Consider the following 27,596-nt stretch of genomic DNA (forward strand, 5'->3'; position numbering starts at 1 on the left):
TTTCCAATTTTCATGTGATGATTCTCAATAGGTAAAAAACACATTCCAAACAAACCTAGTACCTTCACTTGCAGGCCAGTACCCTATATTCATGAATGGTGTCTTTCGATATTTTTATCATTTGTTTTTTAAATGCACTTAATGCACAAATTTGGCAAAGTATTCATCTTCTAGAACACTGGAGAAACAACAGGAAACATCAAAATCATTAGATATTCATTTGATTACCATATGTTACAAGAACGTAGGAGTCAATTTTTGCTTTGTTCAAAGTCGGGTCACTTTACCAACACTGACTTATATCAGCACGTCCTCACCACTATCATTCTGTGACACTGTGAAATAACAGATATTGCACATGTGGTATACACGATACATCTTACACAAGTATGTAATTACATAACATCTTCAGCATACAAAAAAAAAAAAAAAAGTCCCTCAAAGGAGATCCATGGAAGGTATATCCCTCGTAATCAAGATATGATTAATAATCATATCTTTTTTTCCAGCAGTGTGACCATGCAAACACTTTCCATGAATGCAAATCCTAATTGAGATCATAACATAGGATTATGCAGGTTTCATCTAAACAAGGCATATTACAATTCAGATACTGAATTTTTTATCAGAAATTAAATAAGGTTCGTCATTCCGGAGGTTTATTAATCCGAATATGAAATAAATGTCCGTACTGATGAACCTTCTAAATAACAACCTTATCTTGTTTTCAGAATAACTTTTTCATTTTCAGATCAGGAAACCTTAAGAAAAACCAACCTTTCAAATAACTAATTGTAATTATCACGTTCGCATTGTAGGTTTGAGCCTGTGTCACTGCCATAGTCAGTTCAAAAATTTGGACAACTCCTAACCTTCCACATGTCTGCTAAATCTCAGTATAAGAAACTTGTAAAAAGATATTCGATGAAGAATTTATTTTGTTAATGTACATTTCTTCTCTTTTCCAAGCAATTTAAAATCTAACTTTGACTATTGATGGTCTGTCCCTGGAACCAGATTTAGGACCAACCTGGACCAACCTGGACCATCCTGGAACCACTCTCCCTCATCACCTGCTAAGGCACTGTATTACTACACAGACATAGGATCTTCTTGAGATTCCTGACTTCTGATTTTAGAAGGGAGAAATTTTGAAGTTCATAATGACCTTTTTCAACATTGCCACCCCAATTGTGTGTTTCTGAATGCCACTGTATTTTTCTGAACATTTACAACCCCTGCCCACTTCAGGAAGTATTTCTGCTTAGTTTGGAGAGTATTGTTGGTGCATTTTGTAGAATTCTTTGAGGGTGTTTCACAGGAATATACAACCCCTACCTCTCTCCACTTTTTTTTGTAGTTGTTAAAATAGCTTTTTCCCTAGATAGAATTGATCTGTGCTGTTTTGCCACAAGAAGCAACATACGTTGTACTGCAGATGGTGCTGGATCAATTTCAGCTGAATGACCTGTGGCTGAATATGCCTAGTAAGAAGATTACAATATGAAATTTAAAAAGAAAAAAAAAGGAGAAGAGACAAATTTCTCTGCACTTTTGTGTGACGCAATGTCATATTCATAGTAGTCATGTCTTGCTCAGTCACAAATGAGTGATTGTACTGAAGACTTTATAACAGCAAAGGGCATTTCATCATCACAGAACACATAAAATAAGGAGCATGACTCAAAATTTGAAACCTGTGATAATGGCACTGCGTAGAATTTGATGCGATAACAATAATAACAAAAATGAATACTTGTGTAGCTGACTGGATAGAAATGTAACCTACAGTGCACTGCCAAAAGTTACGCATATTTGGATCCGAAATATGAGCTCATATAAGTACATTTTGCAAGGTTTCGTCATTTGACTTAAAGGAACATCAGAGGGCATGCTCCCCTTACTTGTTTTGACTCAATTTTCCTGTTATTTCTCTTCCCTGCCCATGTGCTTCATTGCTAACAAACGCTGATCCTCAGAATATACAGTTGTAACTGAGTACCTCTTAAGATGCCCAATTTTCATTGACTCTGATTGTACCTACAACAAATCATGCCAACTTAATCAACACCACCACCACCACAATAACCTCATTTTGGGTATAATATTCCAATTAACTGAATTGCACAGATATTGATATTTCTGTAGTAATAAGAATTAAAAAAAATCATAAAAATAACATACCATTCTTATAATATATCGCATATTACAAAAAATAAATTAACATATCAAATTTTCGAACTTTACTAGAAAAACAGTCACCATTTTTCTTTCGTTCCACAGTGAGGTCCAACTGTAGTAACCATAAAAGTATTCTTTTCACTAGGAGACAAAAGCCAAGTCAAATCTCTGCACCACATTGGCAGCTCTCTTCTCTGCTCTGTTTCTGTTTTTCCCAACAAATCCATGATGAAGCCATCAGCAAACTGCTGCCTCCTCACTGGAGAACAAGAAAAGCATTGTGAACAGAATCAACCTCACATGACACCAACGCCCTTTTACGTCTCAAACATGGATGTCTTCTGGAGTGAGGGAGTCAGGGTGGGGCCTGCACCTCACTTGTAGATCGGTATCCTGCGACTGGCAGCCGGTCTCTCGGTGGAGGCTCTCTGAGACATACGCAGACACTTGGGGCATTCTTCTGACCTCTTGTAGTAGCAATCTCTGTCGGGAGAAATTCATCAGAACCTTGTTATAGTTAGGTAGAATATAGTGAGATACCTGGGTACCATTTCATGAAAGTTGTCAGCCCTGACAAGTTGTCAGTCTCGGCAAGTTGTCAGTCTCTGACAATTTCAGTAAAGTCCTTAGTTTGATCGGCTGAAAAGTTCTGGTCACTGACCGTTACTATGGTGGCTGTCAGAGACCAACAAGTTGTCAGGGCTGACAACTTTCATAAAACTGTGCCCTGATATAAGGAAGTAAGTTTGCAGGTCCCATTCCTTTTATGTTCTTTTGTTTTTATTCGTAACATAACAAGATACCTGATAAACGAGGAAATCCCAGAGGTCCTCTTAAAGCAGCTTGTTTTAACGAGGCTGCCCAGTAAACCATTTCATGTTACCATAAATCACTTTTCATCACATAGATTTGCAGCAAAAGGAATAATTACTCAAATCATTTGATAGCATTTACATCAACAATTCAGTTACATATTACTCTTCTCTATTACAGAGTAAGCATGAGATCAAGATTACCAGGTAATTAGTATTTCTTTGCATTTGCTTTATAGTCTGAGAATTCCTCTTCACTGCATTACTAAAAGGTCACATGAATTGAGAAGAAATATTATGATTACATAAAATTCTAGTTCAATACAAGGAAGAATAAGTACAGTTGGCATAATCACAACATAAACGGTCACAATGTACACATGGATGTCTACATGGTGAGAGGTGCAAGGAAGTGTTGAAACACTGAAAGGAGTTACAACCAACGCACCTGTGGTAGACAGCAGAACAGCTAGCACACACAGTGGCAATCATGTCAAATGGATATAGTATCTCATCGCGGTTGCACAATTCGCAGATAAAGCCCTTGGCCTGGCAGAGCTGGTCGAGAAAAGCACAGAAAGATATCAAACATTTCATCACACTTTCTGCTAAACCACAGATAATAAGCAATGGTTCATACATTGCTTGCCTGTCTCTGCAGCTCCCCACGTTTAAAGTGAAAACAAAGTTCTGGTAAGGGCTTGAGAACCCATCTGGCACCATTTCATATTTGCTTGCAATATATCGAAAGAGTCTACAAAGAAACTTACCTGGCTGACGCGGGTTTGCCGGAATGATGAGTCGTTTTGGAGTATTTTGAGAAAAATAATAAAAGTCGGTAGACCGACTTTTATTCCAGAAGGCTCCAGACTAACTCGGTCTCAGGGAAAACTCGACCCTATTTCAGACAATTTACACACAGTTCGTGATCGCCATGTTCATCAGTACTCTATAATACTACGGGTACCAAACGAGGCCTTACTGAGCAGACAGGAAAGTGCGTGCTAATCCTGTACAAAACAAATGGACAATGCGCGGTCCTCAAGCCTACTAGTATACGCACATCACCTCAGTTGCTGAGACGCGCGGTCTTTGAAGTTTTTGTTGTTGTTTATCAAGCGTCTTTGATTGTTTTTAGAGGTGCTTGAATGGGCACACTAATTTTGCAAGCGCGCCAAAGAGGTTTTTGATGCGCGCGTTGTAACAACTCGGACCATTACTGCGAGTAGCCAGAACGCTACAATGTAGTTTATACAGGCCGCTCCCATATGCATAATACACTACACTGTACAATCCAGAGGGACCGCAACCAATACAACTCATCCCGCCGTCAAGCAAAGCGAGGCCGAGTTATCCCCAAGTCCGAGTCTAGCCTGACCCCATTCGGGTAAGTTCTGAGACTGAACGTTTTTGGTTAATATTTCCCATTTTCGTCGTTACCCATCGAATATCTTGTTATTACAGCGTAATTCCGCACATTTCCTAGGCATACGTTCACATTTTGGAGCAAAATTTGACAACTTTTGCAGGCGTACCAGAACTTTGTTTGGGGTTTAAGCACTCTACAACTAGTGTAATATAACACCCAGATAGATCTTTGTCATTTGATTGGTTGTTTGCTATTGATCATTCGTCCCATTTTACTATTACATCATCATTTGTGCAACAGTGGCTTCATTTACCGTACAATCTTGGATCAGTACAATTTGCTCCATTGCATGCATGTCGAGAGCTCGGCACACTGCGCATGTAAAACGCTTGCGTTCAGTGTACATGTGTATGAGACAGTGTGCCAACGACAGCGCTCAGTGAGCACTCTCTCGATCTCAGATGCCGCACGTTCTCTCTTGTTTCTAAATTCATTACACATCAAATGACAAGGATCTATTTTAGGTGTTATATAAAACAAATAATAAATGTTTTCCATTCATGCAATGGACAGAATATTTCATCCAGTGAAAGATGAAATCATTGATCCATTGCATTCATAACCATTCATTATTTGTATAATATACAATGCTGGCATTTTCTTTCTGAGACATCCAAATCCCATGTAGAGAAAGACAACATAATATCTCATTTTAACTCTTTTACTCATTTCAAATTATCTCTACCACAAGGACAGCTCAGGTAGATCTCAGCATACACATTTATATACCCAGTAACTGTGGTGAATATACAGATATTTGACCAGGGTACTGTCACATCAAATTATCGAAATTCATTGCAATAGAACAAATTCAAGGCAAATCTAGCCATGCTTGGTTCTTATTCAAAGTTCTTATGCAGCCGGACCATTTTCTACAAGTCAACAGTAACCTTCCCAAGTAATAGAGGGCAGCAAACACATCTCAATGGGGATAGACAGGAAGGATGAAGGCGTTTGGAGTCTTACCTGGCACTCAATGCGTATGTGGACGGCGTAGTCGCCATGGATGGTGGCCAGCTCAGAGAGAAGGCTTCCCTCCTCGGCATCGAGGAGGTCCTGGAGGGAGTAGGTGTCACTGTTCTCCACAAAGTGGGGGCGGTTCTGAAGCTATGATTTTAGAAAGACAATAGCAGGCGAACAGACGTAATGGGAGATGAAGCAAGATAAACATGGTAATGAAGATGATGACAGTGAAGATAATGAGGAGTAAAAGAAGATTTGGAAGGAAGCTTGCACCACTGGTCGCTACAAAGTGGGGGTGGTTCTACAGCTGTAAATCAAACAAATGACAATAGAAGACAGATACAAAGTTAGACGTAGCAATGATAATTGTGATGATGATGATGATTATGATGATGATGATTCCAGTGGAGTGTGGTTTGGTGTTGACAGTGTTTTTTGGAAATCATATTCAGGCATATCGTATAACAGAATGACCTCAAAAGTACTCTGAAGGTGGCCACATTTCGAAGTACTGTATAAGCTGTTATTTTCGTGAAGGTTTAATTTTCGCGAATTTTGGGAATCACCGTTGGACCATGAATATTGAACAACATACAAAAATGTCACCGTGCACTGGTTTAATAGTGCATTTATGACAGCTTCTGTGTCAATTTGCATAAGCAACATTTCATGAATATGTTTGTGAACTCCTCATTCTTGAAAATATCTGTACACAAAAATAACAACTTATACAGGATACCAAAACACCTATGATATCAGCCAAATATTTTCCCCTGAGTAATTCAAAATGTCTGGTGTGAATAGAGAGCTGGAATATACAACATAAAGGTATGTGCTATCTTAGACAACACTGGAATCTTCATAACAGCCTGTAACCAAAGTAGCATCTTACCCGTTTTAGCAACTTTTCCTCCATGGCATTTCGGCAAGACAAGAAGTAGACCTTCATGATTAGCACCTCCTCTCGTAGTCTCTGAAAGAGAAGCACAAAATATCATGGTGAGTTCTTAACACATAAGTCCAGACTGAATCAATGTGCTGGAGATGGCTTGAATAATTCAATATGTTATGATTATGATTACGATTACGATTACAATTATGATTACGGTTATGATTATGATTATGATTACAATTATGATTGAGATTACAAATAAGATTATGATTATGATTATGATTATAATCATCATCATCATCATCATTATTATCAATATATTCTTTTTGGGGGGAGGGAGGAGGGGAGAGTTTGAAAAGGCTGGGTAGGTATTATGTTGACATTATATACCTTTTGGCCATTTAACGTACTACTGAAATTGCACATTACATTTTCACAATCTTTGTTACAAGATGACATGAAACCTAACAGAGTACTATATATGTACTATCAACCCAAATCCAAACAAACAATACACTGGCAATTTGAGGTCCATGATAATCATCAATCTCAGCATCCAAACTGACCTTGATCTGACTGAGTTCCTCCACATAGCTGAAGAGCATCGGATTGAGGTCCTGTATTCTGAGGACAGCTCGGCTACTCATCAGCCGAAGCAGCTGCTTGGACTGCCGACACACCTGGACAGAACATATGCAAAAAATTAGTTACACAAGTCAGTTACGGAAGAAACATTTCTGTATCTCCACGGATTTAACTTTCATCCACACAGCGGTACACGTCTGGCACAGCAGCTTGTCATACTATGCAGTTGTGGACTTCACTGAAAAAGGTGTTACATCCGTCAGGAGCAGAGTGCATTTAAAACATCTGATGTTATGTACCTGAGACTCTGTCCCTGCTTTCCAGTTTGCCTTGTGGGATGCTATGGACCACCGATTAGGCCATGGTGATATCTATCATACTGCATTGCTGCCTAAGCTAGTTTTTGTCCTTTTTCATTCTTCCCTAGTCTATTGAACACATTCACATTTTTATAAAAAATAGTAAACAAACATATGACACATGCATTACAGAAATTATCAAATGCCTTGCCTGGTGAAAAGTCTAGACTAGCTATTCAGTTTAGAATCGCACATTTTATGAACTTTACCAATTACTCACTATCATCCTTGTCTGCATCTCTAACAACGGAAGTAACATGATCCATTTCATACCTCTAGACAGTTCTTCCAATGGAGGTGTCTGTGAAGTGTTTGTGTCACATATGCTGTACATTCCATACATACCTTTCTCGGTTCAAAATCCCAGTTATGGATGACCCTGGCTGGTATGACCTCCAGGTCGTTCCAGTGGCAAAGGTTGCAGTAGTAGAGCCCACTGTAGTCACACAGCCTAGGTTCTGGCTGCACTCCATCTGTAGATTACAAATGACATCTTGTGAAAGGGCCATTCATGTTTTTAGACTAGCTGATATCTTTTCTTAATGGTACTATAGAAACGATAACAAGAGAGAATCAATAATTATATAAATGGAAAATATTCAGTACATTTTGTGAAGTCTCACAGTTACCTTTTCAACTGACATGAAGCCATAACAAATCTCAAAATATCAACAATCCTATAACATCACCTGCATTAAATATCTCTCTATGTCCCACGTCTACAATTTCATCATAATTTGATGGTGTCAATGTTTCTCCCTTTTCATTTTTCCTGTCACAGGTCCTTGAATTGGCCCCATCCATATCATCATTCCTAGCATCAATCGGGACACATGGGATGGAAAGGAATGCCTGTCTCTGAGGATTAAGACTGGTATGTTAACCCACTGAGGATGAGCTGACTTTGTTATCACAGGCATTTCCCATAGACACCTTCCCCGAGTGTATTCAGGAATAGTCTTTCACGAGTTAAAGGAATCGTACAGTTTTGGTTGAGACCTAACTTCAGGTTTGTAACATTTTGGGGGGAGATAATGAAAATCTTCATAAAAAATATGAAAGAGCATTAATTCCAAGAAGAAGTCAATGTCTATTTGATGAAAATTGGTTTTGAAATGGCTGAGATACCCAAAACAGAGCAATTCTACCCACCTTTTATTATGATTGCTTTGTTTTACTTCATTTTTTGACGTCTCTGCCATTTCAAAAACTGATTTCATCAAATAAACTTTGAATTCCTCTTAGAATGGTATGCTCTGTACTACAAATTCATAAATGGTTTCTTGGTATCTTGCAAAAAGTTAAAAACCCAATCCTCACCTCAATCAATACTATACCATCCCTTTAATCCCAAGATTGATTGGCTACTTACTGAAGGTCAGAGGAGCTCTGCATTCTGCACATCGGTAATTCTGGGTGGACAGTCCTCTGTCTGGACAGATGTTCAGATCAAACCCTGAAATCTGTGGAGAGATAAAAATGGACATGAATAATCATGTTTCTTGCAGGATGCCAGCCACAGACCCAAATACTCAAATGTCTGGTAATGTCCAACATGCATGTCTGTGTGCAAACTAGTACCCATCATTCACATGGGGTAAGATGACTTGTTATATACTGTAGCAACGAGGACATTCTAGACTGCTACAAGCTAATACTTAATAGCCATCCACACTGGATGTACACTCTGCATGACAAAATATCCTTTTCAAAATATGACAGCAACAAATTAACACACAGAAATTTCAACATGAAGCTCTTTTACTAGACTGATAGTTGAAGGAAATGTCAAACTCTGATTTTAAAACTAAGAAAGAAAAGGGGACTTGAACATTTCTCATGATATCTCTTCAACAAGTGATCTTTGGAGGGTTTAAATTTTTTTTTTGTTTTTTTTTTAAATTTACACAGCATATTTTTGTTTGTTTGTATATTTGTTACATTTCTTAGGTGGCATTTCACTTCTCACACATGCAGCCAAATCATATATTCCATGAAATTTTATAATTACAATCAATATCACTAAAGTTATCCTTATTTTCTTCTTGGATGTTAAAGGCAATTAAAAGCACAAGTTGACACACTGTCACTGATCAGCACATTTCATCAATCTTCTCCTTTGACTGATACATCTGCAAGATGATGTTTTAAAGGTGCACAGTCCCGGTAGTGTAGAGGGCGCTGTTGATGATACTGCCGATCACTGTTAGCGTTGATACGAAGATAGCCGAAGTTGAGCTGTCATCAAGAGTAAAAAGCGCGTAGGTGTTGCTAAGTAACGTTGCCTTTGCTGTCTTCTCTGCGCATCATGCAGTCTGTAGTAATGCAAGGGTGTGTGTGCATGTGTGTTTCTTATTATGACATCACAAAAGAAGTTTGCTACACCTGTCATCCCCTCAGCCGAATCATGAGCCGAACTGTGATTGGACCACTGGCTACAGTGGATCAGATTTCTTCAGACTCAGGGAAGTGGGCCACAGTGTAAGCGCTATAAAAGAGGAGTCGATAGCGTAGGTCTCTATAGGAAACTTGCGCGGTGCGCCCGCGTACGCATTTGACTAAACCACCGGGACCATGTACCTTTAAACTGCAGGTGATACTTACTTTTGTGCTGACACACTGTCTTCTCAAAGAATTAAGGCACTTTCCATGACAACTGAAGCCACACTCTGTGAAGGAGAAGATTCAGGTGGCACAACGTGAGTGTGGAATATTTCAGTGCAGTTTACTTTTTACCATTTCATACAATGTGAGACTTTCTGGCGTCAACACCTACACATGCATAAAATCGTAGCAATTCCTGAACTTTGAGAATAATCTACGAGTGCTTGTGGTACTGTTAAATCTGCCAAAGGATTAATATTATTCATAAGAAATATATTTTGCCATACATGCCGTCTCTGCCTATGGAATATAAGCTGGTGTCTGCAGCTACAGTGGGACCACTTCTATCACGGACATCCTACAAAGTTCTGCAGCTGAGGGCATCAACATTTGGTTTTGGATTTACAAGCTAGTGCTGTGTGACAGGAAAATCCAGTAGACCACAGAACCCCAATGAGACCTTTCCATAGTCATAAAGGAAATGAAATATGGGGTGGTATGGACACCCAGAAGAACCTAAAAGAAAAAAAGAAAAAAAAAAGACCTACGAGAGAAGGTTAGAGGAAGCATTAAAAGGAAGTGAGAGGATAACATTCAAGAGAGGGATGAACTTGGCAGTCTCCCAAAGAGCTAGGAGGACAGGGTCAGATGGAGCAGAGAGACAGCGGTGGCGCATCTTCACTGGTGCCCCAGTGAAACCAAAGTCATGCGACGGGTGGTGGTACAGGTGACCAAGAAGTAGGTATGCCACTGCAGGGGGTAAAGGGGTAATCCTACCAATGTGGAAGAGGAAGAGGATGGAATCTCACCAAAACACTTGTACCAAGTCTGGAGCAGGGCCCAGATGACTGACAGGCACACCTCACACTGGTCGTTCAGACTCTTCCCTTTCATTCGATGGAACCGGTGGCCAAGGACGGTCTTCACGTCTTCACTCTCCTCCTCCTCTTCTCCCTCCTGCCAAGAAACATGTACTGGTAAGTATCGGTAAGAGTGTAACGTACAGATACTTATACATTTTCATCTAGTTTTATTTCATTCAAGCTATACACACACACAGCCTTCTTATACATTTTAGATAGGACTCTCATTCTCTTCATCTACTTTTTCACCTTTGGAAATATGATGATGTGAATTTATTCCTGTGTGTCTTTAATAAACCAAGTCAAAAGCGACCTGAGCTTCCGATCCAAGCAGATTTTTTGTTAGAGGTCAAATGACCTTGATCAGTTTGGTCACTTTTCATAAATATGATATAATCATACAGAGACAAGACACATTAGTGTGTACTACTTTGTATACAAACATCAAAGGAGCAAAATCTTCCTACATTCACTTCTTTTGAGCGCCCTCCCATCACAGAAGGAAACATATTTAGCCCATACTGTAAAAGTGGATGTTTTCGAGGTTTTTTTTTTTTTGTGTGTGTGTGTGTGTGCTCGGCCAGGTAAGATGAGTTTTGCTTGTTTCTTTATTTCCACGGAGTCAAGATACTAACTACGTGTACAGAAACAACATGGCATGTAAAAAATCTTTGCGTGCTTTCATTTTTGCACTAGGTTCTGGTTGCACGAAATGCCTGAAAATTTCCACTTTTACAACAAGGCAACCTGAAATACATATTACAAACATTAATCCTAAAAATTGCTTTCAATGATGCTAATCTACACATATCCATGTGGCTTCAGCAAGTGTTCATTTTTCACATGAATATGATAATATTGACCTTAGTCAATAACCTCGCAAGGCAAACTGCACATTGGTCCCACAGTGACAAACATGGCGGAGCTGACTGAATGAGGAAGGTCTCTGAGGTTACCTTGATCTGTAGAAGCTTGAGCCTGAGCTGGACAAGTTTGGCCACCAGTTTACGTCTCTGTTCAGAGTGTTCCTTGGTGGTCCTCACGGCATCCTTGCAGTTCTCAATAGCCATCTCAAGCTCTTCCACTTTAGAGAAGCCAAAGAAGCCCTGTAATAACATAAAGCATACACAACACACAATGGATTCAGTAAAAATCAGGGCATGAAACTTCTGCAAATTAAAGCTGACGACCTTTTTCGCAGCATGAAACTTTTGCAAATTACGACTGGCATTCGATATATTGTGTAGGAGGAAAAAAAAATTATGTGCATTTTACTTTCACGAATCTTGGTTCCTCGCAAAATTTGCACAAGTTTCATACATGCGAAAAAATTATGGTTTTACAGTATACCCTCGTGGTTACTACCCTAAATCCACCTGATAGCCACATACTAACTTCACCATCCCTCCTTTCATTCTCAAATGTAAATGGCTCTGATATGTCTGGCTGGATGATACACAATAGCAATTTTGTGTCAGCTGTAATGCTAAGTTCACACCCATGTTCTTGGCGGCCAAGGCAACCCCATTTGTCCAAAGCATAGTCTGCTATGGGTAGGAGAGATACTTTCCCTTTTCCCCTTCCACAGTCTATTCTTGTTTGTTCTAGTCCTCGCTCCGGTGAACATGCACCCATCAGATGCCATTCTTACAGCGTCTGGTCAAGCTAGACTACACAATATTTCCCGTCAAGTCCCAGTATGGAGAGCCTCTACGTTCTGTTACAGCATATTACCTACAGTAACATTTTGTTGTGTCCATCCCGTTTCATTACGGCCTACAAGGTTTCTCATTAGTACCAGGACTGCCAAAGTAAATTTTTTGACAGTTTAAAAATCTGACACTGTATCCACGGAAATGATAGCCTGTAACATTTGTCCATTCCATCCCCCAACACTGTCTCACATCCACCCCGTTTTGTTCATGAAGGCCTGAAATATGACTGCTGTGGCCGCCGGGAACATGGTGGAAATGCAGCATAACTTACAATGCCTACATGTTAACATTTGGCTCTGGCATAGCACAGGAAGTGCACACATTATCAAAGTCAATCATTGCATGGGTGTTAGGGATGTGGTCTATGGTGCTGTACCTCAGACCCATCTGAGGAGTCTCGTACAAACGTACAAACAAACAAACAAACAAACAAACAAAAACTTGCCAAGAATGCAGGAAAACAGTCCCCACATAATGATAAATTCCAAGGGTTTAATTTACTAAAACAATTTTACAATTTATTTTCAACTTATATGTCCTACTGTAACTTCCATGCTGATGTCATTGGAGCTAATTCTGCCTATCTTTGCATCCAGCACATAAAGTAATGCTACAACAGTGTCAATATTATCACAAAATGAGCCCATCCTTACATCATCCCCAGTGTCAGTTAATCAATAAGGGCTTTAGCTACCCACTACTCACAGCAGGCAATGTGGACAGTTCTGCCATTTACTGTCTGCTGAAATGTGAACTAGCAATCAGCATAACACCATATGGTAAGCACTCTTCATTTGCTGAGAGACATATGTAGCGCACATTGTAGTTTACGAAAAAAAAAAGAGAGTAAAACAAACGAATGACAAACACAAAGACATGTGCATCAATCTATGACATATTATTTCAGATCTGATGGCATGAATACTTCTGCAGACTACAGAAAATTTTCACCCAGATGTCTATAGTGACAAGTATAGCAATGGGGCAATAGCTTCATGTGGGTCAAAACAAAGGACAATTAGGCACTGTGACAAAGGAATTTACTGTATACAGTGTAGGTACAATACAATTGTATAAATAGGTAAACTTTTATTACTGAAAAAAAAAGTAAGCTCAGAAGGTTATTGTATCCTTCATGTATATCTGTGAGACAGCATTATGGTTGTAGATGGTCATTTTCAAACGTGAGTGACACGACAATCTGAGAGTTAGAAGGGCACATATCTTCCCACCTGGAGGTTATGAATGGATCATGACTACCATTTTAGGTTCAGTGTAGGACTGGCATGTACCATTACTAGTTGGATTTGAATTCTCCAATTAACAAGTAAATTATGATGAAAAAACGATGCGTGAGTGACACGACAAATTTCGGACATGGGTTTCTGACCATTAACGGTTACAGCTGGATTCGTGCCAAAGTAGTACTCCAAGAGAACCATGAGTACGAGTGCATGTACATCAATAGTGTACCTATCTAACATATACAGTCACAAGCAATCCCTCCATCTCTGTTGTAAATGGTTCACCCTTACGTGCCGTGAGTGACACGACATCCAAAACGTGAGTGACACGACAGGTGCAAAAATTCCACAATTATCTCAACAATGTAACTTTTTTTGGCATTATGTTCATGGTAACTCTGCACTAATAAACACTTTCTATTCTAATGAAAGCTAATGCACACATTGTAAGACTTCAACAAATGTTCAGTATGTAATTTTGCACTATGAAGGATTTGTTTTACTTTATTTCTTCTACACAATCCTTTCTAGGATGAGAAAAGTCTGTGTAGAAAAAATGGTTTGTTTGCTTCCACATCGGCTTGAAGCTACTAAAAGTGTTTAGTTGTTGTTTTTTCTTGTTGTTGGTTCATTGTGGGAGAAGGACTACTGCTGTGACTTCATTCTGTTCTAAAAATGGCTCTCCTTTGCTGCACTCGAAGCAATTTTGATGGATTCTTGTCTTTTCAGAAATTTCATACTCCTAGCACTAGCCTCTTAACAGATAACTTAGTAAAGTCTGACCACAGTAATCACTTTTCTGGATTGCTAAAAAAATCAAGACAATAGACTGCATGGCACATGAATGTCTTTGCTTGTTCAGTACAAAATGATTTCTAAAAGGACAAAACATTTGATTCTTTTGCAAAGTAATAGTAATTCAGGACGTAAATGTTGCTATGATACAACATTATATTTCTACAAACCAAATACAGTTGCTAGAAGGAACAAACTGTAGATTCTGAGGAAGGGGTATTTCCAGTCACATTCCTTTTCAATCCACATTATTTGAATGATGAAACATAAAATTATCATGTAAATAACTGGATTGAATAGTAAATTGATAATGTCTTTTGTATGCCCCAAACACATCTTGCATAGAGTGTCATGTTTGAGCACATCTCTCTTATCTGACAAAATGTGTCGAGACGGCTACCAGTCATGACATGGTCAGATATTCACAATCTGAGTTGGAATGTGTTTCACAGACAAGTCAGACAGCAACTGACCATAACAGGGATGTTTCTGTTTCTCTTCTCAAACAATGTTTCAACTCACAATCTTGCCAACAAAGTGTAATCGCTCAGCATGATATGCTGTTGCTGTTACATACAGAGTTGTAGGTTACAGCAATTGCCTGAGAGTTTCATGGTAAAAATATGTAGATCTACAAGCTTGTATAGAAGATCGTAATGGATGCAGAAGATTGGTCAAAACTTTGTTGAACGGTGCACTTATTGCTGATGAAATTTAGTCCCACATCAATGTTTAATAAATTATGCAAGGGCTCGGGCATTCATTATGACAGATATCAATATTGCAGTGTAGAATCCAAACTATTACTCTCAATCATAACTTTACCTTTAAATACTTTTTCTACGAATGTGTAATGTCTGCAGCATGGCGATGTAATGTCCATAGCACTTTTTTTTATTTGAATTATGCAGGTTTATAAAGAACTGTGTGGATGTGTTGTGTGATATCACATTTTAGCTTTGCATTTGAATTTAAAACAAAATTTGACCAAAACACTGTTTTTCTACCAAAACTTGTATGTCAAAAATAGGATAGACATGGCACTCTGAAAGGGGTTGAAATTTGAATATTTATATATATATATATATATATATATATATATATATATATATATATATATATATATATATTATTATTATTATTATTATTATTATATTTTATCAGATACCAAGGAGGATTATTTAGCTGAAAGTCATCTTATAGTGAAAATTTCTACTTTAGAAGATCTACCTTGTACATGCAAATTTTGCCAAATATGAATATTATCAGCAAAAGACACACTATTTCAATAGCTGAAAAATGCTGTTTTTTTTCCCCCAAATTCGACCAAAAATTGTTATATCGGTTTGCTATGACCCTTCATAAATACTATCCACTGTGAAACAAAGTTGTTTCTGGATATTTGTTCATTATATATATATATATATTTTTTTTTTTTTTTTTTTGGGGGGGGGGGGAATGCCCACACGTACACCCTGTAAAAGATATGGTGCCGATTTTAAACACAAACACACTGTAACATGCAGATGATCATCATAACCAGGCTATTCCTGTTGCAATGGGCAAATTGGAAAATAAATAGGAAAAGCTACAGGAGGTCTACTCTTACCAGGGATGACATTTGATTATATTCATAGTTTCCATTTAGTATACTCAGTAATGTTTTTATGATTAGTCTCTGTCCTGATTTGTGTACAATGTGATATCGTGAGTGACACGACATACCGTGAGTGACACGACATTGTGAGTGACACGACAGAACTTTGACTGTTGATTCTGGCTTTACATATTACAAATTGGACAAAGTTACTACACATGAAATAAGGTATGGTGAAACTGTATTTGGTCCTGTATTGGGGTAATTTGATTTTCAAAATACACAGCTCTAGAAAACTTTTTATGTTTAAAACGTGAGTGACACGACAACCATTTTTGAAAAATTTGAAGCCCTCATTTGTTCTCAAAATGATTTCTGAGAATATGTAATGCTATTCAGGGGATAAATACAATACTAAGGTTTTATCTTATCAACAAATACTCTTCAAATACAAATATTTTATCATGATTTGCAGTATGTGAATTTTGATGCAAAAATACACATTTTATGACATTAAATTACCCAAGTACTAAATTTGCTGTATTACGAGATAAATTATTTTACGTAATCTTTATGGAAGAATATGGTCTAAGATATCTAGTTTCAAAAAATATTGAAGCCTACTGATTTCTTCCAAGTTTTAATTTTCACCCTCATGTCCACTTTTGTTTGAAAATGGCCAGATGCCTCCACAGATCATTAGCACACTTTGACTCTCTGACACTCATTTAACCAAGATAATGTACATGACATACTTCTGAAACTGAGAGGTGAATTACCCATGATACACACCAATAAAGCAGCACTATAAATACACTATAACTGGTTTAGGGATTTAATTATGTGGGTCTTGCGATTTACTGCAGGCAAGAATTAGGTTTTAGAATTACAGTACATGTGATTGTAGGGTACTGGAATATAATATGTCAATTCAATGCCAATACATGAAGATATAAGACAATTTAATGATAATAATATTAAGACAGGAGGTATTTCTAATGTTCCTTACCAATCCAAGTGCTCAAAAGGCACAAAATTCCTAATAAAGCACAAAGTTTCATTCATTCTACTTTAAAGGACAAGGACATAAGGATTGAGAGAATGCAGCAATATTAGTAGCACACATCAGTGAAAGTTTGAGGAAAATTGGACAATCGATGCAAAAGTTATGAATTTTTAAAATTTTTGTGTTGGAACCACTGGATGACGAGACTACTAAGGCTCGTGATGTCATATGAGTACAACAGTATAAAGAAAATGTAAAGAAAATTCAACATATTTTCACTTTTTTTCGCATAATAAAAGAGCACTTGACTTGCCTCTTTCTAAAGGCAATGGGAATATTACCCATAACATATGTCAGTAATGAGTCAAGGGAATGTGTACTTTTTTCAAAAGATGAAATTTTGTGAAATTCTCTTTATATTTTCCTTATTATTGTTGTACGCATGTGATATCATTCACTGCAGTAGTCTTCTCATCTAGCGGCGACTGCACAAAAACTTCAAAAATGCATAACTTTTGAACGGATTGTCTGATTTTCCTCAAACTTTCAATGATGTGTTCTACTAATATTGCTACATTCTCTCAATCCTTATGTTAATGAAGGTGAACTTGAGAAAATGGTGTAGACAAGTCCACAGTTTTGGGGGTTTGGATTACCTCTGGCTGGGAGAAGTGGTTCTCTGAGATGCCGAGGTCCTCGTTGGTTATAAGGGCAAGGTCCTGGTCTTCTGACGGCAAGCTGATGTCGGCCTCAGAGCCCTGACTGAAGGACTGGCCTGACCTCAGGAATTCCTCACCAGCATGGCCATGTCCTTCAGTGGGTAGGTACAGACATACAGAAGATGCTCTGGGTATGCTACAATTATACTCCTGATATCTTTGTGATAAGGGCATTTACTAATTACATGAATGGCTAACATTCTATAAAAGAAAATGTCAGACAAAACACTTACAAATTGAATTATTGACTAAGCATCTGTTTTGGCACTTCTGTTTTGTTTTGTTTTACTTTGTTTGTTTGTTTGTTTTGTTTGTTTTGGGTTTGTTTTTTTTTTTGCATTTTTAAATCACTGTTATTTGGTGATTAGATTATATTGCTGTCATATATAATGAGCCAGGTATTGAGCATTTGGGGGACTACTGTACTAGTCTCAAGTATACTGGGGCAGGTGCCTATGTGAAATACTTGTTGTAGCAAAATCATCTCATCCTCAAGGGGTTAATTAATAACTGACTAAGTGCCTGTCTTTGCTGTTGTGGTTTTTCTTTAAATCACTGTATTTGGTGATTAATTCATTTCACTGACATGGACACCGTTTACAGTGCGGGGCCGGGCTCGGCCGCGGCTCGGCCATGGCCGACCCTGGCCTCAATTGCGCGGCCGAGCCTCGCAATTTTGTCAGTTTACACTGCTGGGCTTGGCCACGCTTTTAATTCAAACCTTTCAATATTTTGTCGTAGTGGCGCTCTGCTTGTAAACAAACGCAATTTGGTATTATCTGTATTGTCAGACCCTTTGCCAAGTGAATTCTGTGGCGACGAAGTCAGGCAAAGGCCGTTCGGGCAAAGGCCTTTGCTGAAGGAAAAAATCCTTTGCAGGACAAAACCACCTTAAACTATACTGGTTTTTGATGTTTAGGGGGTTAATATCCTGAATAGCGAAACAGTACAGGCAGAGGGTTTGGAAGCCAGACTAAAATTGGCCGCGCATTTGGCCCAGTTTGCGTTTACACCGAGAAAAGCCCGGGCTCGGCCACAGCTCGGCCACGGCCAAATGCGAGGCCAATTTTGGCCTCGCATTTGGCCTTTTGCGCGTTTACACTGAAATGAAGGAGGGCTCGGCCATGGCCGAGCCTCGCACTGTAAACGGGTCACTATGAGCCAGGTACTGAACAACATTTGAGAGGTGGAGGAGGGGGCCTGCTTTGAAACCTTCCAAATCTTGCATGAGTTTCACCTTATTACAAATAGATGCAAGCACCGGTGATGATTAAATGTGGACAGTCAATAGTGGACAGCCAATGGTATAAAGATGGAAAAGTCAAGTCTACAACCATAGGGGAGAAATAACCATTGCTGAGTGTGGCCAGTTATCAGACATAAATTGATACAATACATATATCAAGTAAAAGGTTAAAATTCCTACCTGCACTGGTCTTCTGACCATCCTCCGAACCAAGAAAACCTCCAGGAGTTGCATGAGAGGGAACTTCATCCTTATCTGTTGCAATATCTAGAAAGGGATTGGATACTTCATTCAGCATGTCCTCCCTTTCTCCTAGCCTCTCGAAATCATTCGTCTCTGAGGCAGAAGAATGAGGGAGATAAGGTCCAGTAGAACGTATCCGACTACTAGTACTCGTAGTTTGATGGTCGGATGGTGAATGGGCATTCTGCATTTGATGATGACTGTTTCTAGTCGAGTCTGAACGGTGTCCTGCATTGCCATTCATGATAATGCTACCATTTATCCTCTGCTCGCCTTTCTTTGGAGGCGGCCGGTTCGTGTCCGGCCTCTGGTTCTCATTCTCCCGACTACTGTCCACTTCCCTGCTGTCATCTTGACCGCCCTCGGGCCTCTCCTCATCCTCAGAGTCCGTCCAGTCGTCAGTGCCCACTGACCCGCCGGAGAACTTGATGACGGCTGCCGAGGTGATGAAGGTATTCACCTTGGAGTCCTTGATACTGCCTGATCTACTCATGCTGGGCTCCCCATCTCATCTCACTGGAAACCCTCATGTACAGCTAAAAGAAAAAGAAAACAATGATGTGGAACAATTGCCAACATGTTTTGCAGGGCTGAATCAATAATGCAAAATAAAAGACTCCACTTTGATGAATCCTAAATACTTTACAATGTCACATAGCTGTGTTTTATACCATGAACACTGATGCAGTAATCACATAAGACGAACCGACATGACCAAGCTTTATATGAAGGGAAAAAAAAACATTAATTCAGAAATGCAGGTGGTCTGTAATTAAGTGTACAATGAGTATAAATAACAGCTGATTTGCACAGTTTTTCCTACTACACAAGCAAAACAGGCAGAAATGTTTTTGGTTATGTATAAGAATGAACACACAGAAAAAATGGGAAAAGAACAACACATTTGAGTAACAGTAATGGGAAGCTTCATCAACAAATAAGACTGAAAATTCATGAAGATGTGAAGGAGAAAAAAAAAATCACTGAAATAAGGTACTAAAAGAAATTGACTGATATAGTGTAAGGAGTTGATGGAAAGAACAAAAAGCAAATACGAACTGAAAAAATATGACAACATTCTTGAAACAGAACTTGATAAAGAACTTGAGAAAAAAAATGAACAATAAAAGCTGCCAAGTTTCAGGTATTCCCTGTTTACTTTGTCATATGTGTGTGTTGGGGGGGGGGAGGGACAATAACTGGTATGTACAGCTGTATACTAAGAAACAAACTTGTGAATCCTGTATGAAAACTGGTAGTGCAAACTCATACTGTAGAATGAGAATTAGAAATCACCATGGTGCTGAGGTTGCACATAGTCAGAATAGAGTGCTGAGTGTCCAAAGGTCTCCTGATAGAAATGAGATCTGGGTATAAGAGCTGGAGGTTTCGCATTACAGTGTAGGGAGGGAAAAGTGGCATTAGACTTGAGGGATCATTTATCATGCATTAGTCCAGCTTTTGATCTTCAGGAGCATATAACATCAATGTCACAGCAGGCCAGAAAAGGAAACCAATGCAGTCAATAGACAACAGCTTCAGAGTTCATGCCAATTTCATGAAAATTATTAGGTTGAATGGCACAGTTGAAATGTAGTGATATAAAACATGTTAACAACCTGTACTAGGTGCTGATTGAGAAATTGTATACTCTGTGACACTGTGTTCATCTGCAAATTTGTTCACAGATACTGAGAAATCAAGGAGGTATTACAACAATAATGTAGCCTCGCCTTGTATCTCCTTGGGCGAATTAGCTCAAAGTTCTTTGTATGCACACCACCCATTGCCAAATGGTGCTGTATCGCAAATGCTAGACAAGTTTCAGTGGGAAGTTTTTTCTTGATGAAAGTTCACTCACTCTCATATTTTGACTTGACATCTTCATGTGCAAGGAACGTTGCCAGTCGATGCAAATGGAAATCGCAATTAATTTCTTATACAATATTTGTCATATAAAGTGTACACGCATGTATTGCTCAAATTAGTTGATGTGCAGATTTGTTCGGAAACAGTGGCTTTTGATACTCCTTCAAAATGGATACATGCAAGAGTTTTAAAGGGGAAATCCAGTCCAAATATAAGTTAGTCTGATAAAAAAAAGAGTAAAATCTTACAAGTTCAATGGTAAAAATATGACTGAAATCGGATGAAGAATAAAAAAAAGTTATGTCATTTTCAAATTTTGCTAACTTCTGCGAAACAGTTCTTTGTACAGTGGATATATGCAAATGAGTGAGCAAACCATAAGTCATAAGCTCACAACTTCCCATTGATCATGACCCAAAAAATATGACAAAAATTCAATGTTTCTGTCAGTAGACTCTGAAACATGATGTTATTCCTGGTTGAATAACTTCAGAATAGTGATCGGTTACATATGAGGATTAGAGCCTTAGGCATATTTTGTGTTTGAATTAAAAACTGGAAATTTTATGGCACAAACTTTATGGCAAGTTGTGAGGAGATGACATGCTCACTTTGCCATTTGCATGATCATATTGACCACTCAAGAACTGTTTCCCGAAAAAATAGCGAAACTTCAAAATGTCATAACTTCCCTATTTTTCATCCGATTTCGATCAAAATTATACCGTTGAACTTGTAATATTTTACTTTTTCTTATCACACTAACTTATATTTGGACTGGATTTCCCCTTCAACCCTCACTACAGGTGGGTGTTTCATCAATTTAGTCAGCGCTGACTATTTCAGCAAAATCCTTGGTTTTGACTGGCTGAGATGCTCTAGTCACTCACTGTTACCATGGTGATTGTCAGAGACTGAAAACTTGTCAGCACTGACTAAGTTGATGAAACACCCCCCAGATATTGGGATGCTTTTGATTAATTGCACTAGCAACACTATCTAGGATGTACTAACCTCCTGACCATGGCACATCCCCCTCCCCCTTCTCGGAAATGAAAAAAAAAAAAAAAATGAATGTGACATTGTGACATCCAATGGGAATGTTTGTGTTGCAGGGTTAAGCACATAATCACTGTAAACTGTAATGATTACAAGCAAGTCTACAGATTACCGATGGTGATCCTTCATTGGCCTTGTGAAACCTTCCTCTTCACACTTGGTCTCAATATAAACATTGGGTACAGCAATGTACCAGTCAGTAGGTGCATACTAGCACATTTTCTACTAGAGTCTAGGTATTTTATTTATTTTGGCTAGTAGAATCATGGTATCAATATCTACAACTCTGTATCTCTTTGTCAGAGCAATGAAAAAATATAATTTCCCCCTCATTCTACTTAATGCAGAGATACCTACAAATACTTGCAATCCATTATCCCTCTCGCCCGAGGGGCAACAGGGAAAATGAGACAACAGCAACAACAACAGTTAATATAAACAAAATGAAGAGACCTGGGAAAGTGCATTTTAGCACCAGGAAATTGCATTAGGACCTAGAACTACATTTCCCTGAATAATTGATCCAGAATCTTGTTTGCTAGCACTGCAAGCTAGTCATAGTGTCATTCGTCTGTTGAGAATGAGAAGGGCTTTAAGTTGTCTTGAACACTATGGGTTTAGTGACAACTTAACGCCCTTATCATTCTCAACCGACAATTTCATGACTTAGATTTTCGTCAGTTGATGCTCACTTTGGAAATTCTGGGGTTTAAGGGCCATGCACGGTTTTGAACTGCACATTACACTCAATGATATTTTAAGTTACCGTTACAGTGTATTCTGACATGTTTCAACTTCTCAATGACGCCATTGTGAACCAAATTTGGCAATCAATATTGAAATCATTGCCATAAATATTGCCTGATGCACGATTGCATGTCTACGTACAGAAATTACACATTACCAATTCCCTACTCGCCTGCGTACTCCCCGATACGAAAACATGTACACCTAGTGTACAAATAATCATCTGCTGAAATTAGCCAGTCGAAAGCTGGCATCTAAGATGATGCTCTTGGGCCAAGTTGCAAGTTGGGCCCAGTTGCAAGATTTGAAGTAATTTCCCCGAATTGTATGCCACTTTGCATTTAAAGGCAAGTCCATTACTGAAAGGCTGTTTCAATTTGGATGCAAATAATCCATATCAAATGCAACTATAATGAATCAAAAGCAACTTTGCATTTGATTCAGATCCATCACAAAGTTTTGGGCGATAAATGTGTTTAGTATGAAGTTGCATTTAATCGCAGGTCAAATTCCTAGTAATGAAGCACGGTCCAATACTGTATACGCCAAATATTTCGCGAGGTTTTTATTTTCACGAATTCGCGAGTCGGGTGCTATTCACGAAATTAAAAAGACGCGAAAATATTCACTCTGATCCTGATGTGGATGTGACGTACGCATGCACATTTCTCCGTTCAGTGCAGGACTCAACGATCGCGAATTTAATCACTCGCGATATCATCGGGAATTCCCGATTCGCAAAAATTTAGACTAGCGAAATATGTGGCAGATACAGAAGCCAGCATACCTCGACAGTGACAATTCATCATATTTGCTGGCTAATTTCAGCAGGAACATATGACAGAAAAATCTGTCTGTCCGAAAGAGTTTTTCATCATTTCTGTGAAGCCAGACATTGTCTCTGCGGAACATGTCCCCAATAACAAGAAAATACAGACCGATATTTCTGTCAACAGGAACATATGCTTCCACCAGGTCCGTGTGTGAGAGTCACAACTCATGCACGTAAAAGATCCCGCTTCATTCATTCATTGCAAAGAACAGGGTGTTTAACCTGGTGAAGTACACTGTAGTCCCGCCTAACATCCAACCGGACCCCATGGAAAACCAGCTTAAGGTAGCTGAATATTGGGCTATCAGTTAAGCCATCTTTTCAGATGGAAAATGAACAAACAAACAAAACAGGCATACATGCAAATACGCATGCCAGTTTGAGCAGTTATCAAACTGGTATTTATCACATTCATATTGAATCCTAAATTTCTGCATGCACTTGGCAATATCTACACTGTATTTCAATAATTTCATTAACTAGTTTAGAAGTTGCATTGTAATGATATCATAGAAAAGCTGACACATGTGAGAATATAATTCTATTTAACCTAAAATATCCATTTGAGTCTTATTGCTGTCAAAACCTGAATATGTGGGCTGTGGCCCCTTAAACCCGTCTGTAGCCGTACCCTGTGCTGCGGCGCGCCTGTCATTCCACTGCCCTGCTAGCTGCCTGGTCTGGATCATGGATTGCCCTCCTGTAATCATGTTACGAGTATCATTCATGTAATAATATCAGGGAGGTGAAGTCTTACTCTTACGTACATCTTCGTAGGCTCTAGCAAACTCGATGACGACAGTTGAGCCAGTTATCGTTGGTTATACATTCTAAAGACACTAGGCTGTTTAGGGCTAGGCACTAGACTATATGAGGAACACAAGGGCCATTTTTACACATAAATATACACGCACTAGCGTTCGTTACTCCGTTACTACGGCGTTAGTACGTCGTTAGAACCTAAATTTTACATGTAAATTAGATCTACTAGAGTACTAGATCTACAGTTTGGATACAGCGGCTTACACAGTAACCGAATAGACGTAGACTCTACACCGTTTTCAAAGGATTACTACATTCAAGGTTCATTCATTGTCAGTAGGGTCTACCAGGAGTAAATTAGTAGGTCCTAGTGTGTATAAAAATAAAATGCTGGAGTACTACACTAGCATCATGTAATGTTCATTCGGGGTTGCACTACATGACATGGCTAGGACAGGTCACGGGACAGCGGCGGCGGCGTGGCACCACCAACTGTGGCTCGTAATTTGGCAGCAGATCAAGCTCGAAAAGCAGACTCATCCAGTCTATTTCTTAAGAATAGTGGCAATCGTAAGAAAGAACATGTCCCCCTTACCTCTCTTCTGTCACCGCATGGGCATAAAATCCCAAGTGACGTTTTCATTCGGTCGCCGCAACAAGAGATTACACAATGCAGGTCTTTGAATGTTTGTTTTGATTCGTAGATTGTGAGTTACTCGTGCAAACCACTTGCACACTACACACCTATTACATACAATGGTACGATACTCTACTATACACACGTACTCGTACGACTGTCAGCAAGGCTGTATAAAAATTGCCAGTTGAGGGCGTTTAGCATAAATGGGCAACTTACATTGATTTGACTTTTCGTATACAGCATGTGGAAACTGATTTATGACAATTTTGTGATAAGATAATTTGGTGTTTGGACGATGACAGAAATTTTGTGACTCAAAGTCTAGTTGTTTTAATGATGGTTTTGTTGAAAGAATGAAAACAATTACACATTACAGATTACAAATACACACTGTTGTTGTTGTGTTGGAAAAGAAAGAAAGAAAGAAAAGGGACCCTATTAAAAAATAATTTGTCCCAAACGATACTGACATCAAATCTGACCATGTTATTTACATTGTCATGAAAATGTCTCCACGAAGGAGCTCATAATGAATGTCTCCAAGAAGGAGCTCAACAGAATGAATGAATACACACTGTCGATATGATCTCGGAGTGGAGGAATCGAAAAATACCAAGTAATGTTTCGCAAGGTCAGAAAATACAATGTTGATACACAAAGAGAGTGTTAATACAAAGTGGTTGTATATATTATGAAAGAGGAGTTTTCCAAAGTAGGTTTTGAATATTAAGGTCATTTTGTTCGGTTGTAGACAAGACGCAGAAATAAACCAACATTCGATGTTTAGATTGCCCAATAGTAAAAAGGATTGTGGCATATGAAGTAATTTGAAATTTATGTTCACAGGAATTATGGTAGTGATGTTTGGATAACTATTTTAAAATGAATATCCGGCTAGCAAGAACTTACGGAAAGAGTCTAAATTTTGAAAGTAAAATGATTATTTTCATTTCTAGGAAACATGGCACTCTGCCGTCTGTACAAGAAGTGATAGATATGTTGAAAGCCTGGGGATCTTAGGGTGCATTCTATACAAGTATGGAAACATTAATCATAATATCTGATCATAAAATGGCATTGAACTTCTTACTTTTAATGTGCAGACATGCAAGAGCAGGATGCATACCTATAGTGTTCTTGTGTGTATGTGAGTGGGTAGGCCTATTATAAGCGTGTGAGATTTATGAGTGTATAGGGGGTGGGGGCCCATGAGTTTGTTGGGAGTCCGCTGCCCCCCCCCCCCCCCCCCCCGTTGCCCCCCCCCCCCACACACACACAGTGTTCTACATTCCTCTTTTTTTTCGCCTTCTCCTTGTGAGAATTTAGAATGCCTTCACTTACCTGTCATGCATAAATCCCAATCAAAACGCTGTAACAAGTCAATCTTAATAATAGCCAACAGACTTAAACACCGGGCCAATAGGCTATAGGTCTATTCTCTGTCAAAGAGTTCACTGTGTAAATAGCATCTATCAAATAAAAAAGAAAAGACCAATATTAACAAACCCTGTTTCATTTTTGGTTGAAATATACGAACATACCAAATTACAAATATCTTTATAGGTAGGCCTAAAGGGATTTTGTGCGTTTCAGAATAATGTAATGGGAACCTTCGGAATCGCGAACTTTATTTCATTTTCGAGTTAACGTACAGATGTCGGTCTCGTAGTTGCTTGCTTACAAGACAGTATTCATTGCTTTTTTTTAGCGGCCACAAAACATGAATTATAATGGAAATTAAAACGATAAGTTCTCTTGTCTCCTGAAGACAGCATTCGATTCAACTCATTATGGCAACTACTCTGTTGTTGCCATGTGAACAGACTTATGCATATCCATTTAGTTACATGCTCTCTCAAATTCCTGCCCATCGGTGTTTTTCCTTCCACTTCTAGTAAGACCTTCGGTCGTGTCGCATAGAGTCATAGTTTCCCCTTCTTTCTTTCTTTCCTTTTTTTTTTCCATGCGGCATTGCAGCTGGCTGGTATCACATATAGGAATTGCAATTGATTCATGTTTTCCATTTTTCGAATCTTTCCCCGTGTCTATGGAAGCCGGAATGTTTAAACCCTAGTACGTTGTATTCACATTATCACTCCCACACGTCCCATGTCAAAACTGCTATTAAGAGCAACTGCTATAGTGTGCAGCATGTGGTTACTTGTTCTCATTTTATCACACACATATGTGAGAAGAATCTTCTGTACCCCCGAGTATTAATAGTCATTCTCTTTTGTTTATCCTTACTTTTGGTCTTTAATTGTACCCGTGCTCCTCATCCTGTTCCCCATTGGGACCTACACTCAACAAGCTTTGCTTTTTAGTAGGTTTCATCGTATTTCTCTTTGCATCCTTTACTTTGAAAATGACATGTCGACCGCTATTATGTTTGTATTCCTATTTCTGTATGTATATATCCAAGCTGGACATTCTG

At 38.7% G+C, this 27,596-nt stretch overlaps 1 protein-coding gene across 1 annotated transcript; it reads right to left on the reverse strand.

Moving 5' to 3' along the window:
- Positions 1-2,192: 2,192 nt before the first annotated feature.
- LOC140233524 (differentially expressed in FDCP 8-like) lies at positions 2,193-19,785 on the reverse strand. The gene is made up of 12 exons (XM_072313643.1): positions 19,191-19,785; positions 17,702-17,856; positions 11,645-11,794; positions 10,635-10,782; positions 9,826-9,890; positions 8,594-8,684; positions 7,567-7,694; positions 6,844-6,957; positions 6,278-6,358; positions 5,389-5,529; positions 3,442-3,551; positions 2,193-2,664 (listed from the first exon to the last, which is right to left on the reverse strand). The coding sequence occupies exons 1-12, from the start codon at positions 19,744-19,746 to the stop codon at positions 2,556-2,558; spliced, it is 1,848 nt and encodes a 615-aa protein (XP_072169744.1). The 5' UTR covers positions 19,747-19,785; the 3' UTR covers positions 2,193-2,555.
- Positions 19,786-27,596: the final 7,811 nt, after the last annotated feature.

This window comes from Diadema setosum, chromosome 9, assembly GCF_964275005.1.
Source record: "Diadema setosum chromosome 9, eeDiaSeto1, whole genome shotgun sequence".
NCBI classification, from domain to species: Eukaryota; Metazoa; Echinodermata; class Echinoidea; order Diadematoida; family Diadematidae; genus Diadema; species Diadema setosum.

Coding starts and splice junctions, on each gene's coding strand:
- LOC140233524 (XM_072313643.1), bottom strand. CDS start 19,746: ATGAGTAGATCAGGCAGTATCAAGGACTCCAAGGTGAATACCTTCATC. Junction 11,795..17,701: donor ACCACTTCTCCCAGCCAGAG/GTAATCCAAACC, acceptor ATGTTATTACAG/GGCTTCTTTGGCTTCTCTAA. Junction 6,359..6,843: donor AGGAACTCAGTCAGATCAAG/GTCAGTTTGGAT, acceptor CTTCTCTTTCAG/AGACTACGAGAGGAGGTGCT.